General features: G+C 36.0%; 1 protein-coding gene across 1 annotated transcript in view; it reads left to right on the top strand.

Annotated features, from left to right (window-relative positions):
* Positions 1-16,753, top strand: part of gry (trafficking protein particle complex subunit 11 gry) — a 550,052-nt gene that overhangs the window by 469,362 nt on the left and 63,937 nt on the right. Inside the window, exon 26 of the mRNA XM_090404214.1 lies at positions 16,096-16,221. Coding sequence (XP_090260340.1) covers positions 16,096-16,221 — 126 coding nt within the window. The remainder of the gene's footprint in view (positions 1-16,095; positions 16,222-16,753) is intronic.

Below are 16,753 nucleotides of genomic sequence, written 5' to 3'. Positions count from 1 at the left end.
TTAATGTCAATTTCTTCTTTGTAAATCAGACTATAACCAAGATAGTTGCTCTAGAATTGTATTTTCAATACATATTTTACTATGAGGTGATTCCTCTCCTTAAAATAAATTAAAGATACCAAGAAATTATATACTTGGTTTAATTCTTTATCCAAGTGCAAGCAAACAAGTTGACACCTGAACTATTTTCAGGACTCGTGCAACTCATATAAAGAAGCTAAGACTTCGCATCACTTGCCTTAGTATCCCATAATGCAAAACACATCTCCTTGCAGGCATGTATAATGCTACTAACTAAGGCTTCTTTATATGAGTCTTAGCTTCTTTATATGAGTTGCCCCAGTCTTGAAAATAGTTCAGGTGCAAACATGATTGCTTACACTTGGATAAAGGATTAAACCAAGTATATACCTTATTTTTCCATTTATAAGATGCCCCCCCCCCCCCATGTATAAGACGAACCCTACTTTTTCAAACCCAAAATTAAGAAATCAGTATTTTAAACATAAACAGAACACATTTGATATTTTTTTAAATATTCAAAATATATTTAATAATTAGGTAATATTTTTAAGATACATAATAAGAAATTATGCATCACTCTCAATTCCTGGCATATCATTTTCTGCATCACTATTAGTTTCAGACATATCACTTTCAACCTCTGCTGCATCACTGCTGTCTTCTAAGTCACTGTCTATATATATATATATATATATATATATACACACACACACACACACACACGAGATCATCTCAGTTCTATCCATGGCATTGCTGATTCCATATTTCTTGAAGGAGTTCACAACCACCTCTTGCTTGACTCCATTTCATGAGTTAAGGACCCATTTGCATACCTCAGTAATGGTTGGTTTTTTTCACTCTTCCTGTCAGTGTCAAGTTATTACCTGCTTTTTGCATCCATTTATTCCATTCTTTCATCAGAGCTTTGATGGGCTTGTTGATATCTGACCTGTAAGTCCACCAGGAATAACTGCTAGCTGTGTTCGCAAATCCGCTGCAACCCTTTTTTGTCTTTTCTGTTAAATGTGCCCGGAACTGATCAAACACAAGCACAGCTGGCCTCTTCGATTTGCAAATCTTTGCAAACCAAATAGCCATGATCTTTTCATTCATCCAGTCATTCTCATGAACTTGGACAAGAACACAGGTGGTATGGTCTCTTTAGGATATGTATTCCTCTTAAAAATGAGCGGGGGGGGGGGGGCAGTTTGGTATCATCTGCACAGCATGAAAGGACAGCAGTATAGTGTGTCTTTTCATGACCACTTGTTTTGATTGCCACTGTTTTGACCCCTTTCATATCAACAGTTCTGTTGGAAGGCACATCAAAATTGAGAGGCACCTCATCCATTTTTGCAATCTGACTTGGTTCAAAAGCATATTTTCTGAAGTTTTATGACATAGGAGTTGGATTTTATCCTCATAAGCTAGTGGCATTTTCCAGGCTAACTTGGTTCGTGTTCTCATGGCCAACCATTCTCCCCTCATGAAGTTGAAGCACTATTTTGCCTTTCCTGTGAAATCAACAATGTTCATTTCTCTTGCAAACCTTTTTTGCCTCATATTGAATAAGCTTGGTTGGTGCACACATCCCATTCTGACGCTGCTCCATAATCCAAGTCTTAAGCCTCTGCTCCAAGTTTGGCCATTTTGCTGGTTTTCCTCTTAAGGCCCTCTTCTTTTTTGGCATCTTGAGTAGTTGTTCTTCCTGTTTTCTCCACTAATCTAATCATACACTCAGTGGGAGGAGATCCAAACTATCTCTCTGAAGCTTTATTTCCATGTTCTTTTGCGTAATTGATGACTTTTAACTTGAATTCTGAAGAATATGACAATCGTTTTTTATTTTCGGACATTTTTATGAGCTAGTGCTCAAAATATTGTTAATACATTAACTTACTCTGCCAATGAGTGGCAGACGTATGAATACTTTCAGAGTTCTGATTGGTTTATTCAGAATCAGCCATTAATAACATCAATTGACAGAACTGCACTCACCATGGCAACCGCAGGTCTCTCAACTGGTTACCCCCCCCCCCCTCCCCCATGTATAAGATGAACCTCAATTTTTTGTCTAAAAATTTTAGAAAAAAGTATCATCTTATACACAGAAAAATATGGTAATTTCTTGGTATCTTTAATTTATAGTATAACCAAGTGGAAAAACTTCCAACAACCTCTCCTTAAAAGACCATAATTTTGGTTGACAGTTGATATTTCCATATCAAATATTTCAGCAATAAGATTTAAATAGTGCATAGAATATTGCAATTCATCTTCATTTTAATTTTGTCCAGGAGTTCTTGATCATTTACATTCAGCAGTGATGTTTATGTATTAAAGAGTAATATTGACAAAGGAAAGTCTTGTTGAGTGCTATTTATTGGTTTCCAGTTTAATATTTCAGTTCCCAATTTGACTGATATTATTAAATCTCAGTGTAAATACTGCCATGAAATTAGGTAAAATATTGGCTCATGTTATAAGAAGGTGTGAGAGAATTGGAAGTGCCTATGACCAAGCTATTGAAGTTGTTCTGCAGGGTCTAGGAAGGGAAATATGATAAAATAGTTCCAGTGACATGGAGGCTCTAAGACAGAGATAGCAAATTATAGAGTGAACTTTTGGAGTAGCAGCTAAAGTATTGGAAGGGTAGAATTCAGGAATGTATGGATAGAAAAAACATTCAGTGGGGAAGAATGATTCTGTAATGGGTAAGTTTGTGCCTATTTCTCAGATCCTTGAGAGTTAAAATTGGTTTTGAACACTGTCTTATATATAGTTAGTGTTTTGACTAATTTCTTTCTTGTTCCATATAAATTTATTCAGTTGATTCCTTACCATACAAGCTTTTCTTATTCTGTTGTTTTCTTTTTTTAATTTGTTATTTTCATTAAAAATTATGCCTCAAGAGCTGAAATGTGTTCATTGTTTCTGCATATTTTCATAGCCTTTTTGCTGATTTTCATACATAATTTGCAATCCCAATTATTCAGTTTAGTTAAAAATTCCTGCAGACTCGTACTGGATTCATTTAGGAGTATAACATCTATAATAAAATAAAGAGCTGAGATTAACATCCCTAATTTTGATATCAGGTTTGATACCATTTCTTTCATAATGGGATCCATAGAGATTAGTATAAATTTCTATATGAAGTTGACATCAAAGCATCTTCTTATATCTTCTAACAGCTTTTCTCTTGGCACCTTGTCAAATACCTTTTCCAGATCTACAAAACTAAAATACAGATTTTGTCATATTCCCATGATTTCTCAATTGTTAGTGCTGGAGTGAAAATCTGATCCTGACCCTTATTTGTTATGAACCCAGCTTATTCTTCAAGTTATGCTTCTACAATTTTTCTTAACCTCTTCTTAATTGTATAAATCTTACCTGGAACACTCAGTACCGAAATTCTAATGTAATTTTTTACCTTTCCGTAGATGGGTATTATGAGAACTTTGCTTGAATTATCTGTAATTTGACCTGCTTACCATTCTTTCTGAATTGTGTAGCCACTGTAAAATTTCTTTACCTCCATATTTGAGATTTCTGGCCAAATAGCTACTCCATCTGCCTTTCCACATTTCAAGTTTTTGATGGCTTTTTCTGTACCAATTATTGATGTGTACTCCTGATTGCATTCCTCCTGAATATTTGAATATTTTTTACCTCCTTACTCTCATTCTTGCATCATTTAGCAAATTTTCAACGTAATTACTCCAGATATCTGTGATCTTCTCTGTTCTTACCTCATTCATCCAGTGACTTTTACACACTCTTTTGCTGTTGTAAATTTTTCTCTGTATTCTCTTAGAGCACATGCTGACTTACTTGCTGAGACTTTTTTGACATGCTTTCTTCTTTTCCATAACTTTTTGTTTAATTCTGATTTTTCTATTCTAATGGAAAACTTCATCACATTCTTCTGTCTGAATCAGACCTTGTTTGAGAATCTGCCACTGAGTCTTTAAACTTTGATTATTGTTTTAAAACTCTTTCATTTTTTCTGTCCAATAATATTTGTATATTTGAGTCTATAATTCACTCTTAAAAGTTACTCAATTTTGATTTTTTTAGAACTTTTTTTTACATATTTTCTTTTCAACATAATATTCATTTTTATCCTGCTCAAAATTAAATGATGACCACTTGTATATACTCTTCTATCCTGAACCAACATGAAAATATCACATTGAACAATAACATAATGAGACTGTGTGTGTGTGTGTGTGTGTGTGTGTGTGTGTGTGTGTGTGTGTGTGTGTGTGTGTGTGTGTGTGTGTGTGTGTGTGTGTGTGTGTGTGTGTGACATCCAGTTTACTAATGATGATGCAAAACTGATATAGGAGAAGAATAGTAGTATTAAAAATGATGTAAAGATCCTGCATAAGTAATTTTGAATAGTTTACCAAAGCAGGCAAAGGATAATGGCTGTCTGTTTAATTTTGCAAAATGTAAGGTCATGCTGTGATCTATATTGATGGAATTGATAGTTAACAAGGAGCCGAAATTCATAGGGCATGTTGCAAAAGATAGCAAAATAGCTATGATGATTACATGTATTATAGCCACATCCAAAATAGAATTCAGAAATGTATGGATAGAAAAAACATTCAGTGGAGAAGCATGATTCTATGATAGGTAAGTTTGTGCCCATTTGATTGCTACTTGGGTTTCTTGGGAATGTATTGGAGTGAATCCATTGGTGAATGACCTGAATAGGAACTAGTCTATGGAGCTCCCCTTTGAGGATAGACCAGAGGTTTGCAAGTTAAAAATTTAGTTGATCAGTGAAAAATAAGGGGTGATCATGACATATATGTTACTAAAGGCATTTTATAGAGTAGATGTTGAAGTAATTTTCCATTACATGGCAGGACAGGAGACAAAGACTTACTCCTGGATCACATGTTAGCATATGATTAACATGGATGTGAGGACTAAGATCTTTTGCTTGGAGAATAGTCAATGAGTGGAATGAATCTCCAGTGGGGAGTTATCAGTTCTTTGTCAATGAATGAGTTTTAAGGAGAGATATGATTAGTATTGTGTGAATAAGTGTGTGGACCACCATTGATCAGTCTTCTCACTCTGATGAGGTTCCTTTATAATAACATTTATTTTCTGACATATTTCTAGGTCATTAAGTATAGAATATGCAGTCTCTGGAATGTCATGTTTCTGAAATTTGATGTAAAGTCTGTGCTTTTATTTATTTTTTTAATCCTGCAATGATCTTGTGACTTAGTATCAATTTGTTGTTTTTCTTCATAGTCTGTATGGAATCAGCAGATTCTTCACAGGAGATCTATCAATCAGCAACATATCTATCATATTGAACCTTAAACTTATCGACACTCCTGGCATTCACCACACATTCCATCAGGGAATTACACACTCCTGCCAGTCTTCACATAAAAAATTTACTCCTCATTTCTCTTCTTCTTTCAGGGATGACTCCTATTCATTGCAGACCTCTCCACTCCATTATAATTCCTTCCACATTAATTCTTTAAGAGTCCCCAGTGTTCCCTCTAAGCTGTGCATGTGTGCACACACACACTTAGTAATGGTATGCACAAAATTTTTGCTTTTTGGAATCTCTAAGTTGCAGCCAGTAATTTTGGAACGTACCACAAAAATGAATTATATAAAAAATCATATTTGTCACTTGATTTAATTAGTAATTTATCCAATGTCTCCACTCTAATATTACTCCAACCTGTTCCAACTTAATACGCTTTAATTACGAGGGTGGTCTGAAAAGTGTCCCCGGCCTCGACCATAGATGGCAACACTATCGGCAAGAGATTTTTTTTTTTTTTCTAAGTTGGTACATGTGAAATTGCAAGTCATTCTATCAAGTGGTTTGTTTTATATGTCTGAAGCAAGTTGTCTGTATCTCTTGAAATGGATAAAATTGAGTATCATGCAGTTATAAAATTCTTTGTAAAAGAAGGGTTAATCGCAAAAGAAATTCATTTGAAGTTCATAAAAGTTTATGGCACTCTTCTCCTTTGTTTTCGACAATTTTCTTAATTGTCGAAAGGCTGCCGAGTTTAAACGTGGCCGTACCAGCCTTGAAGATGACATCCAGTAACAACACTAAAAATCATTGAACAAGTGCACGATATGGTATTGGATGACCCAGCGAGTCGAAGTACGTGAAATTGCTGAGACTATAGGCATTTCAAAAGAATGTGTGGGATATATTTTGCATGAAGAATTGCAAGTGAAAAAGCTTTGCACAAGATGGGTGTCACACTTGCTCACCGCAAATCAAAAACACACTCTCATGAAAATTTCTGAACAGTGCTTGGAGTGTTTTAGCAAGAAAACTGACTTTGTGTGTAGATTTATTACTATGGATGAGACTTGGATTCACCATTACACATCAGAATCCAAACAGCAGTCAAAACAGTGGACAGAATCCGGTTGTTCAGTGCCAAAGAAGACAGTCAGTTCCATCAGCAGGAAAGGTCATGGCATCGGTGTTTTGGGATACTAAAGGCATTTTGTTTATTAATTATCTTGAAAAGGGTAAAACAATAACCGGGGAAGATCATTCCAATCTTTTAACCAGACTAGACAAAAAAATTCGTGAGAAAAGACCTGGTTCTCAGAAGGAAAAAATCATCTTTCATTAGGACCATGCACCTGCCCACAAAGGTGTTTTGGCAATGGGAAAATTAAGAGATCTGCACTATGAATTGTTGGAACATCCACCCTATTCCCTAGATTTTGCTCTCTCTGACTTCTATCTCTTCCCAAAACTAAAACTCTTCCTTGCTGGTCAGCATTTTTCTTTGAATCAAGAGGTGATTGGCTGTAGAGGGGTATTTTGCAGATCATACTGAGAACCACTATAGGGACAGGATAATGGTGCTGCAGCATTGCGGGAATAAATGTATTAGTCTTAAGGGAGATTATGTTGAAAAATAAAAATAATTTTGAAATTATAAATTTGTTTTTTCATTGTTGGGCTGAGAACTTTTCAGACCACCCTCGTAGTTAATTTAATCTTCACTAATGCTGATGTCAGCAAGTATAATATATGTACCAGTATGAAATCCACTGACAAAGTGTTCATTAAATTATCCCATCCTCTTCAGTGGTTACTTTGCCACTATTCTGATCCACCAGCATCAGTCTTGCCTGGTTATTTTTCAACTTTTGTACTACTTAAAGGAAGAATTCTCTTGGATTTCCTTCAGTCTGACTGGCCATTCACCTCTCATGTTATTCTTGTTCTTTTTTTACCATGCTTTTCAATTTTATGGTCTAATTTAATAATTTTCTTGCATCTAATCATTGCCTTTTATTTCATCTCATCCATAACTTCTTTTTTCACACTGCTGCCTGATTTTGCTATTCATCCATTTCATTCCTGCCTTATTTGTTTCATTCTTAACATACAGTTGTATATTGCTATAATCTTTGTAAAGAAGTTAGCAAACACCATATTGTGAGGAACAACTATGGTGCCTACCATAATATGATGTAGGACCTCCTTTTGCTGCGATAACTGTAGCAATCCTAACATACTTTCCACAAGCGTACGATAGCAATTAGTGGGAAATTTGGACCATTCTTCTTCCTGTAGGCATGTAATGAGGTCCTGAACTGTTGTGGGCAAATGCCCCTTGAACTCACTCAACTCTCCAGTTCAACCCACATTTTGCCTTTTTCTTCAACTCTATTGAAATCAGGGTTCTGTGGAGGTCAGTCAAGTGACTTTCATGTCCACAAAGCAATCAGTTACAACAGCAGCCTTATGACATAGTGCGTGCTGAAAGAGATAATGGTTAGTTACATAGAAACTTTACAAAGTAGGATGCACTGCATTGCCAGAATGTTCAGATACCTCTTGGAGTTCAATGTTCATGTGACCACAAACAGAAGTTCAAGGCCAACAGAGTGCATAACCCCATTTCTTACCAGAGTGGAGTTACACACTCTGGTAAGAGATGTTTTCCATCCATCTGCTCAGTAGAGGATGTAGCATGATTTGTCACTCCATAACTCAACTTTCCAAGCTTCCACATCCCACTACACACTCTTTGCAGCACTGAAGATGATGCTGCATGTTGGTTTGGATATTGTGGGGCTTGAATATTGCAATCCTACTATGGAAACCCATGTTGTGAGCCTCAGTTCTGAATGTTTTGGTGTAGATTCATATCCCAGTTGATATCTGGAACTCTGTATTCAACATGTCAACCAACAAATGGCAGTTTTTACATATTATTCCTCATAGCATCCTACAGTCACATTTGGTAAGTGTGGTGAGTCATCCACTGTGTGTAACACTTGCAATTGACTCCCTCTGCTTCCATCTCAGTATGTATCACTGATTGTTGGATCATCCTCATTCCTGCGATGATCATAAATTTGTCAACAGTTTGCCAAACAGCTATGTCTGCAACGTGGCATCCTATCACAATGCCTATTTCTAGCCCCGTCAGTTCCCTTCTTGCAGCCATTTTACCCACACACAGTTGCACTGACTTGGGAGCATCATATTCCTCCAATTTATACTGGCTACAAACACATGATTCATTGCATGGTACAATACACCTTGCACATGGGGGGGGGGGTCTGTTGACTTATTTCCAAGTAGTGTATATATTGCCTGTGTTGTGTCCTGGCTCTTTCTCATGCACTGTTAACCTCATTCCGTTGTTTATGAAGTTTCTATAATCACCCGCCTCACAATTCCACATATCTTTATTGGTTGAAGCCTTACCCTTCTCGGCCACCTCCCAATGATTACTGTTCAGCTGGTGTCAGTATTGTCTTGATACCTCATTCATAACTATATCTTTGAGGCTGTCACCAAATTTAACACTTGAAAACTTCATATTACTACCATCACATGGTGTCATATCCATCATAAACTCTAGTAAATCACTCTTTGCTATACATTATCTTCTCTTTTCAGTCCTCATTCTCATAATTAAAATCCCCATTTATAACAGCTTCTTTTTTACTTTCCTAATCAACAGAATCTGTTCCACCAGTATTTACACTAAAAGATCACTTGCTGAATGAGCATATAAATATTGTTTTGGATATCATATTCTGTTGTGCCTATGCACCATATCTAATATTATATCTTGTTTTGCATAATATAGTGCAAACGTGTTTTTAATCTTTATTTAGTTTTTATATATCCTAGGAAGTCAGCAAAGAATTAAGAAACTAGTTGCTTTAGTAAATATAATTTAATAATTGCTAGCATGATGAGCTGAGTGACTAGCTCTCCAAACAGTAGATTGTGATTTGAATACTGCTGTGCGCTTCATCACTCACCATATCCTACTCATTAGAGTCTTAAAGTGACATAAAACATTCTGTGTGTTTAATCTCTACAGCCAGGTTCCTGAATTATTCAATCCTTAGCCCACCGCAGCACTAATGTACAATAGATGTATATCCTTTTATGGGTGGGATTCACTTTTTAAAAGAAATTAGGGATAATGCATAACATTGGATAATGAAATGGATAATGAAAAACATTTGGGATAATGCACAGATTTAATAGGTGTTCTCTCGCTGATTCAGTCCAGGTATTCAGATCTAATTGTTAATAAACTACTTTCTCAAATGTTCATTCATCACTTGTAATAGCCCTTTATGGTATTATGGTGAATTCTCATCCCCCCCCCCCACACACACATCTTTTGGATCACTATGAGATTAAAAAAAAAAAAGGGGGGGGGATAAATATCAGAATGAATTGGTTATTGTAATACTGAATTTAATGTTGATCCGTTTTTGATAGTTATTAGGATTTTTTCTTCTGGATACACCAACTGTTAATTTCCTTGTGAGGAACTGACAATTTCATGCAGGTCTGAGGATGAGATAATGCTTTCCATTATGATGAGTCATTCGGCATATAATTTGCAAGAGAAAAGTTGTCATCTGTATAGTTGCTAAACTTCTTATGTAAAGAAAAAAGCTAGGAAAATGTTTCAAACTTGGTTTCACCTTTTTTGTAATTTGATATCTTTAGCATGTTGTGTACTAGTATAAACTGATCCTTAATTTAACAATGTTTGTAATTACATTTAACACAAAGCAAATTCATAGGTAAGAGGAGGTGGCTAACCCTAGTAGTTGGTTAGTAATTGACCAGCTGAGAATTTGAAAGCATGTTAAGAAACTATTAAAAATCAATTTTTTTTTCCTCCTGCAAAGATGACTATTGTACATTTCCTGGTTAAATTTAGCATCTTGCCTTACTTATTACCAGTTTCACTAAGAACTGTAGCTAATAACTATATTTTGAGTAGACTTCATTTGCAAAACACTAATAATTGCCAAATGTGAAGCACTGCTTCGTGTTTGGTAATTATTAGAACAAAAAGTGAAGCATATGAGCACTTCAGACCTGTGTTACAAATTTGGTTAATGTGAATATGAAATCATTTTATTATACTAAAAATCAGAATTTTCCCTGAAGTGACAAATAGTTTTTAGTGTAAAACTTTTGACAAAAGGTTTTAAATCTCATGTACATTAGCACCTTGATGGGCAGGCAGGTAAATTTTAAGATTTCCATTCAAGCGTATTCTTATTTAACTGTTTTATGGTGTTTTCTGATTTAAATCTCATGCCTTCTCACTGACCTGCTTTAAAAGTAGTTTAGCCAAAAATTATCATAATAAGATTTATCTGCAATTAATCAGAATTCTAAAGATATGTTTAGCATTACTTTGCAGCTAAATTATACTCACATTATTTTAATTCAGATTGAGATCAGGGATTGTTTCATAAAGCTTCTCATAGAAAGGCTTATACATTGATTATACATGATTATTAATTAACTTAAGGAAATCACAACGTACACTAGAATATAGATTAAATAAACTTTAATATATATTTCCAATATTTCAGCAACATCACGTTTCCATCTTCAAAGAAACTTAAAATAAAGACAAATGCACGCAGGCACTACACACAGTAAATGAGGAACGAAGCGAGGAAGCTAATGTTTTTCCTAAAAGTCCTGATGGTGCCCCCCCCCCAGCGGGCTATGTAGGTATTCTTGGCTATTGGACTGAAGGTCTCCTGATGCAAGTCTCCCAAATTTGGAGCAGTCTCATGCAACCAAATTTGTTAAGGTTTGGCATGTTTCTTCGGGCTGAGGTTAATTCCATGAAAAGTCTTTTAAATTTGAACTTGCTACGGTGTATTATTGTGGCTTTCGTCCGCCGTATTCTGTGACATGTATCCAGAGTGGCTATACTGGTGAAAACAGATGTAGTCCTTGTGTTCTGAAATTCTGATATTCGCTCTCTGCCTGTTTGGACAAAGTAGGACAGCTTACAACTGCAAGGGACCTGGTATACACCAGGTAGGTCTAGGGAAAGTGGTTGGTCTTTAGTGGAGCAGATAAGGGATGCCAGTTTTCTATATGGTCTGTAACAAGAGGTCACGTCATGTTTTTTTAAGATTTAGTAATTTTTTCTGAGGTGCCTAGGATGTTGGGAATGGTGATGGATTTAGAGTAATCCTTGTTGTGAGAGGGGTTGTGGTTTACTGGTTTCAATATTTTTTGGATTTTTTTTTTTTGGGTGGGGGGGGGTAGCCATTGGCTGAGAAAGTGTTCAGGATGCGATTTAGTTCATTGGTTAGGACATTGTCATTTGAACATATTAGTTTAGCCCTGTTGTATAGTGTCTTAACAACTCCATATTGTTGTGTATGTGTGTGTGTGTGTGTGGGGGGGGGATTGTTGGTGTTTTCTACAAACTGAGAAAACCAAGGTTCCATCAGGCTGGCGGTGACTAGTGTGTCTAGGAAGGGGAGGCTGTTGTTTTCCTCTTTTTCCAGGGTGAACTTGATTCTGGGGTGTTGGTTGTTTAAGTTTAAGTGTGTTAAGAAAGAGAGGAGTGTATCGGAGCCATGTGGCCAATTAGCTAATACATCATCAATGTGGCGAAGCCATATGGTTGGTTTTTGTGGGGCAGAGTTTAAGACTTTCTCTTCAAAAGTCTCCCTAAAGAAGTTGGCCAAGGGTAGGGAGAGTGGTGAACCCATGGCTGTCCCCTCTATTTGTTTGTAGAATTTTTCCTGCAAAACGAAATAGCCTGAGTTCATTGTGAACTAAAATAGGGCTGAGATATCAGGAGAAAATTTAGCTTGGATTAGCTCTAAGTTTCCTTGAGTGGGACATTTGTGAATAAGGAGAGATGTCAAAACTGATCATTATGTCAGTATGCTGGAATGTAAGGATTTCTATGCTGGCTTTGAAGTGGGCTGAGTTTTTTATGTGTGATGGTGTGTTGCCAGTATAATGTGCAAGTGCTTTGGCCAAATGTTTAGCTAATTTGTATGTGGGGTAATCAATGCCATCCACTATGTGACGTAATGACACATTATCTTTATGTATTTTTGGGAGTCCATATAAACAAAGAAAACCACAATAATGTGTGGTAGCAAGTTCAGATTTGAAAGATTTTTCATGGAATCAGCCTCAGCCCTAAGAAACATGACAAACCTCGACAAATTTGGTTGCATGAGACTGCCCCAAATTTGGGAGACTTGCATCAGGAGTCCTTCAGCCCAACAGCCAATAATATCTTCATAGCCTGCTAGGAGCACCATCAGGACTTTTAGGAAAAACATTAGCTTCCTCGCTTCATTCCTCATTTACTGTATGTAGTGCCTGCGTGCACCTGCCTTTATTTTAAGTTCCTTTGAAGATGACGTCGCCAAAATATTGGAAATATATATTAAAGTTTATTTAATCAGTATTCTAGTATATGTTGTGATTTCCTTAAGTTAATAATAAAAGTTAATAATAATCACGTATAATCAACGTATAAGCATTTCTATGAAAATTACTATCATCCACGGAGATTCCATCGCATGCAAGGCCCGCCAATACGGTAAAATGAAGCTGAAGTTATCAAGACAACTGTGAATCATCTGACCTTCCTAAAACGCTGCCGGGATAATCAGGTAATCCCAAATTGTATGAAATTTAAGCACCATTTCTTTTCACAAAAGGTTCTCCGAATTTATAACCGTGCCAGCTATGCTTAGCTACGGGAACAAATTGCCTCCATACGGGTTTTCTTAGCTGACGCAAACAAAGCTATTCAGGCTAAGAGGAGCTTTCTAACACATTAAATCACGAGCTTTGGTCAATTTTATATGCCATCTCATGCACTGCAGCAGATAAAGAATTTGAGAAAATATTGGGTCGACATATCAAGAAATTTGGGAAGTTAAAAAAGAACTCGACCTTCGAACTAAAACTTCCAACCAACACTGTAGTCAACCTTCCTTCAGTCGCTTTGAAACCTGCAGCATTCATCGCTCTTTCACGTGGCTACAACTTCACCATTGCTCCCAGAAAAATACTGACTGAGGACATAATGATCCAGATTGAACGCGTGATCTGCCAACTTCCGAACCACATCGCTAACAATATTACACTGGATGTAGCTTGTGTTCTCACCAAAGCAAGACCACCAAAAACCAACATATCCAATAGTGAATATAAAGCTCTGCAAGAAATGAAGAAAAACAAAGAAATAGTAATTACCAAAGCGGATAAGGGAAACGCCACCGTTGTACACAACCATACGGACTACACAGGTAAGCTTAATGCTCTATTATTAGATCGGGCTACTTATCTCCCCATTGAATACAATCCCACCAACTTACAAATTAGAAACTTCTTAGGCTACTTAAGAAGGTCACTTCTTGGCCTGTTAGAAGTTATTAACAAATTAAAATCGCTTAACTCTTATATACCCCCCCCCCCTCGTTTATATGGACTGCCAAAAATACATAAAGATAATGTGCCATTACATCCCATAGTGGATGGCATTGATTACCCCACATACAAATTAGCTAAACATTTGGCCAAAGTGCTTACACACTATACTGGCAACACACCATCACACATAAAAAAAACTCAGTCCACTTCAAAAGCCAGCATAGAAAACCTTACACTCCAACATACTGACATAATGGTCAGTTTTGACATCTCCTCCTTATTCACAAATATCCCACTCAAGGAAACCTTAGAGCTAATCCAAGCTAAATTTTCTCCTGATATCTCAGCCCTATTTCAGTTCACAATGAACTCAGGCTATTTCTTTTTGCAGGGAAAATTCTACAAACAAATAGAGGGGACAGCCATGAGTTCACCACTCTCTCCACCCTTGGCCAACTTCTTTAGGGAGACTTTTGAAGAGAAAGCCTTAAACTCTACCCCACAAAAACCAACCATATGGCTTCGCTATGTTGATGTATTCGCTATTTGGCCACATGGCTCTGATACACTCCTCTCCTTCTTAACACACATAAACAACCAACACCCCAGAATCAAGTTCACTCTGGAAAAAGAGGAAAACAACAATCATTTCAATTTAAAAACGCTCTTTAAAGAAAGTTGGGAAGCTTTTTTACACCGACCAAATTTAAATCGAAATGATTGCCTCTCTCTCTCTCTCTCTCTCTCTCTCTAAATCGAAATGATTGCCTCTCTCTCTCTCTCTCTCTCTCTCTCGAAGATCTGGGAGACTTTTATTTTATGTAATCATTAAAAACTAATTATCTTAAATATTAATTATAATTATAAAGAAATTAATAAATAATTATTTATTAATTTCTTTCATTTCCTAGCTCGCGACAACATTGTATTTTAATAGGTGATCCACCGAATATTCGTTACTTGTATTCTATTCCTATCTGTTTGTAACACTGAAGATGTACTATTATTTTTAATACGAAATATCTACCCTATTTATTAATTAAAGTTATTACTGTGGACTTACATGTTGTTTTTAATAATAAGGATTACTCTAAATCCATCACCATTCCCTACATCCAAGACATGACTTGCCCTCTTGTTACAGACCATATAGAAAATTGGCATCTCTTATCTGCTCCACTAAAGACCAACCACTTCCCCTAGACCTACCTGGTGTATACCAGGTCCCTTGCAGCTGTAAGCTGTTCTACTTTGGCCAAACAGGCAGGACAGCGAATATCAGAATTTCAGAACACAAGGACTACATCTGTTTTCACCAGTATAGCCACTCTGGTCTTGCCGACCATGCTTTGGATACACGCCACAGAATACAGTGGAAGAAAGCCACAATAATACACTGTAGCAAGTTCAAATTTGAAAGACTTTTCATGGAATTAGCCTCAGCCCTAAGAAACATGCCAAACCTCAACAAATTTGGTTGCACAAGACTGCCCCAAATTTTTGAGACTTGCATCAGGAGACCTTCAGTCCAACAGCCAAGAATACCTACATAGTCCGCTAGGGGGGGGCACCATCAGGACTTTTAGGAAAAACATTAGCTTCCTCGCTTCGTTCCTCATTTACTGTGTGTAGTGCCTGCGTGCATGTGTCTTTATTTTAAGTTCCTTTGAAGATGGCAATGTGACATTGCCAAAATATTGGAAATGTATATTAAAGTTTATATAATATCCTGGTGTACATTGTGATTTCCTTAAGTTAATTAATAATCACGTTCCATAAAACATAAATTTTTTTCTAATGACTTTTTTTTTTTTTTTTTTTTTTTTTGATATATATATATATATATATATATTCAGGAAGTCTCTAAAATTTACAAATGTGATACTTCTTTCCAAGCCACTTGAAGTCTCCAGAATTAGAATGCTAATCTCATACATTATAATGAAATATCATTTGCTACCTAAAGATTTTCATGATCATCCATGCCATGGTGAAATTCAAACTGTTGGTTGGAGAATATATATATTACCCACTTGGTCAACTAGAAAGGTTGACCAAGTGGGTAATTATTTTTTTTTTCCTCTAATTTTACTATTGCAGACAGTTGGTGATGTTAATTTTCTTTAATAATGTATTATTGCTATATAGTTTTGGCTGGCATCCTTTTTTGTAGTTTGCTGTAGTGAATTGGTTTGGTATAATGATAATCATTGACTGTACCTAATATAGTTATGAATGGTCATTACTATTTGTGAACTTGACATATTGATTTATTTAGATAATCAACTTTTTTTTTTCTTGACACATACCATTTTTCCTCCCTTTAGGTATCATACGAAATTGATATTGAAATAGACAGTCAGTTATTGCACTACTCTTGCTCAAAAATGGAGAATTTAGAACTTGAAAGTGCTGAACCTTTTGATTTCTCAATTAGTTTATTGAACATGAAGGTGAGGACTAAGAATAGAATTATCTAAATAGAAAACATTCAGAAATGTAAATCTTTTGTTATTTATATTGTAGTATTACTTTTCATTGATTTTATTACAGTGTTACTTTTTATTTCTTTCATTATAGTATTTTTATTACTTTATTATAGTAGTCCAAATATAGCTTAAGTGCCTAGTTCAACAGAACATTTTAAATACTCCTGCAAGTAATGTCCTTCCCATCACTGTAACATGTATTGTTTTCACAACATTAGCACAGTGTATCCTGAATTTTAGCACCTTGTCCATTATCGTTTCCAGGTCTCTTACCTCCTCTAATACATCTCCACCAATGGAATACTCAGTAATGCATTGTTGTTGTTCAAATTGTAAACCTTACATTTAGCAATATTGAACTAGTAGATGCACTCATCTTTCCACATAGACAGCCAATTTAAATCCTTCTTCAGAGTAGCAACTTCAGCCTCATTCCTCATAGCTTTCCCCAGTTTTTCATAATCTGCAAATAACTGCATATCCTTCCCTAACCCAC

The sequence above is a fragment of the Typopeltis vanoorti genome, chromosome 2 (assembly GCF_054136105.1).
Source record: "Typopeltis vanoorti isolate ZY-2024b chromosome 2, IOZ_Tvanoo_1.0, whole genome shotgun sequence".
Taxonomy (NCBI): domain Eukaryota; kingdom Metazoa; phylum Arthropoda; class Arachnida; order Uropygi; family Thelyphonidae; genus Typopeltis; species Typopeltis vanoorti.
This window is presented reverse-complemented; position numbering and strand designations above follow the sequence as displayed.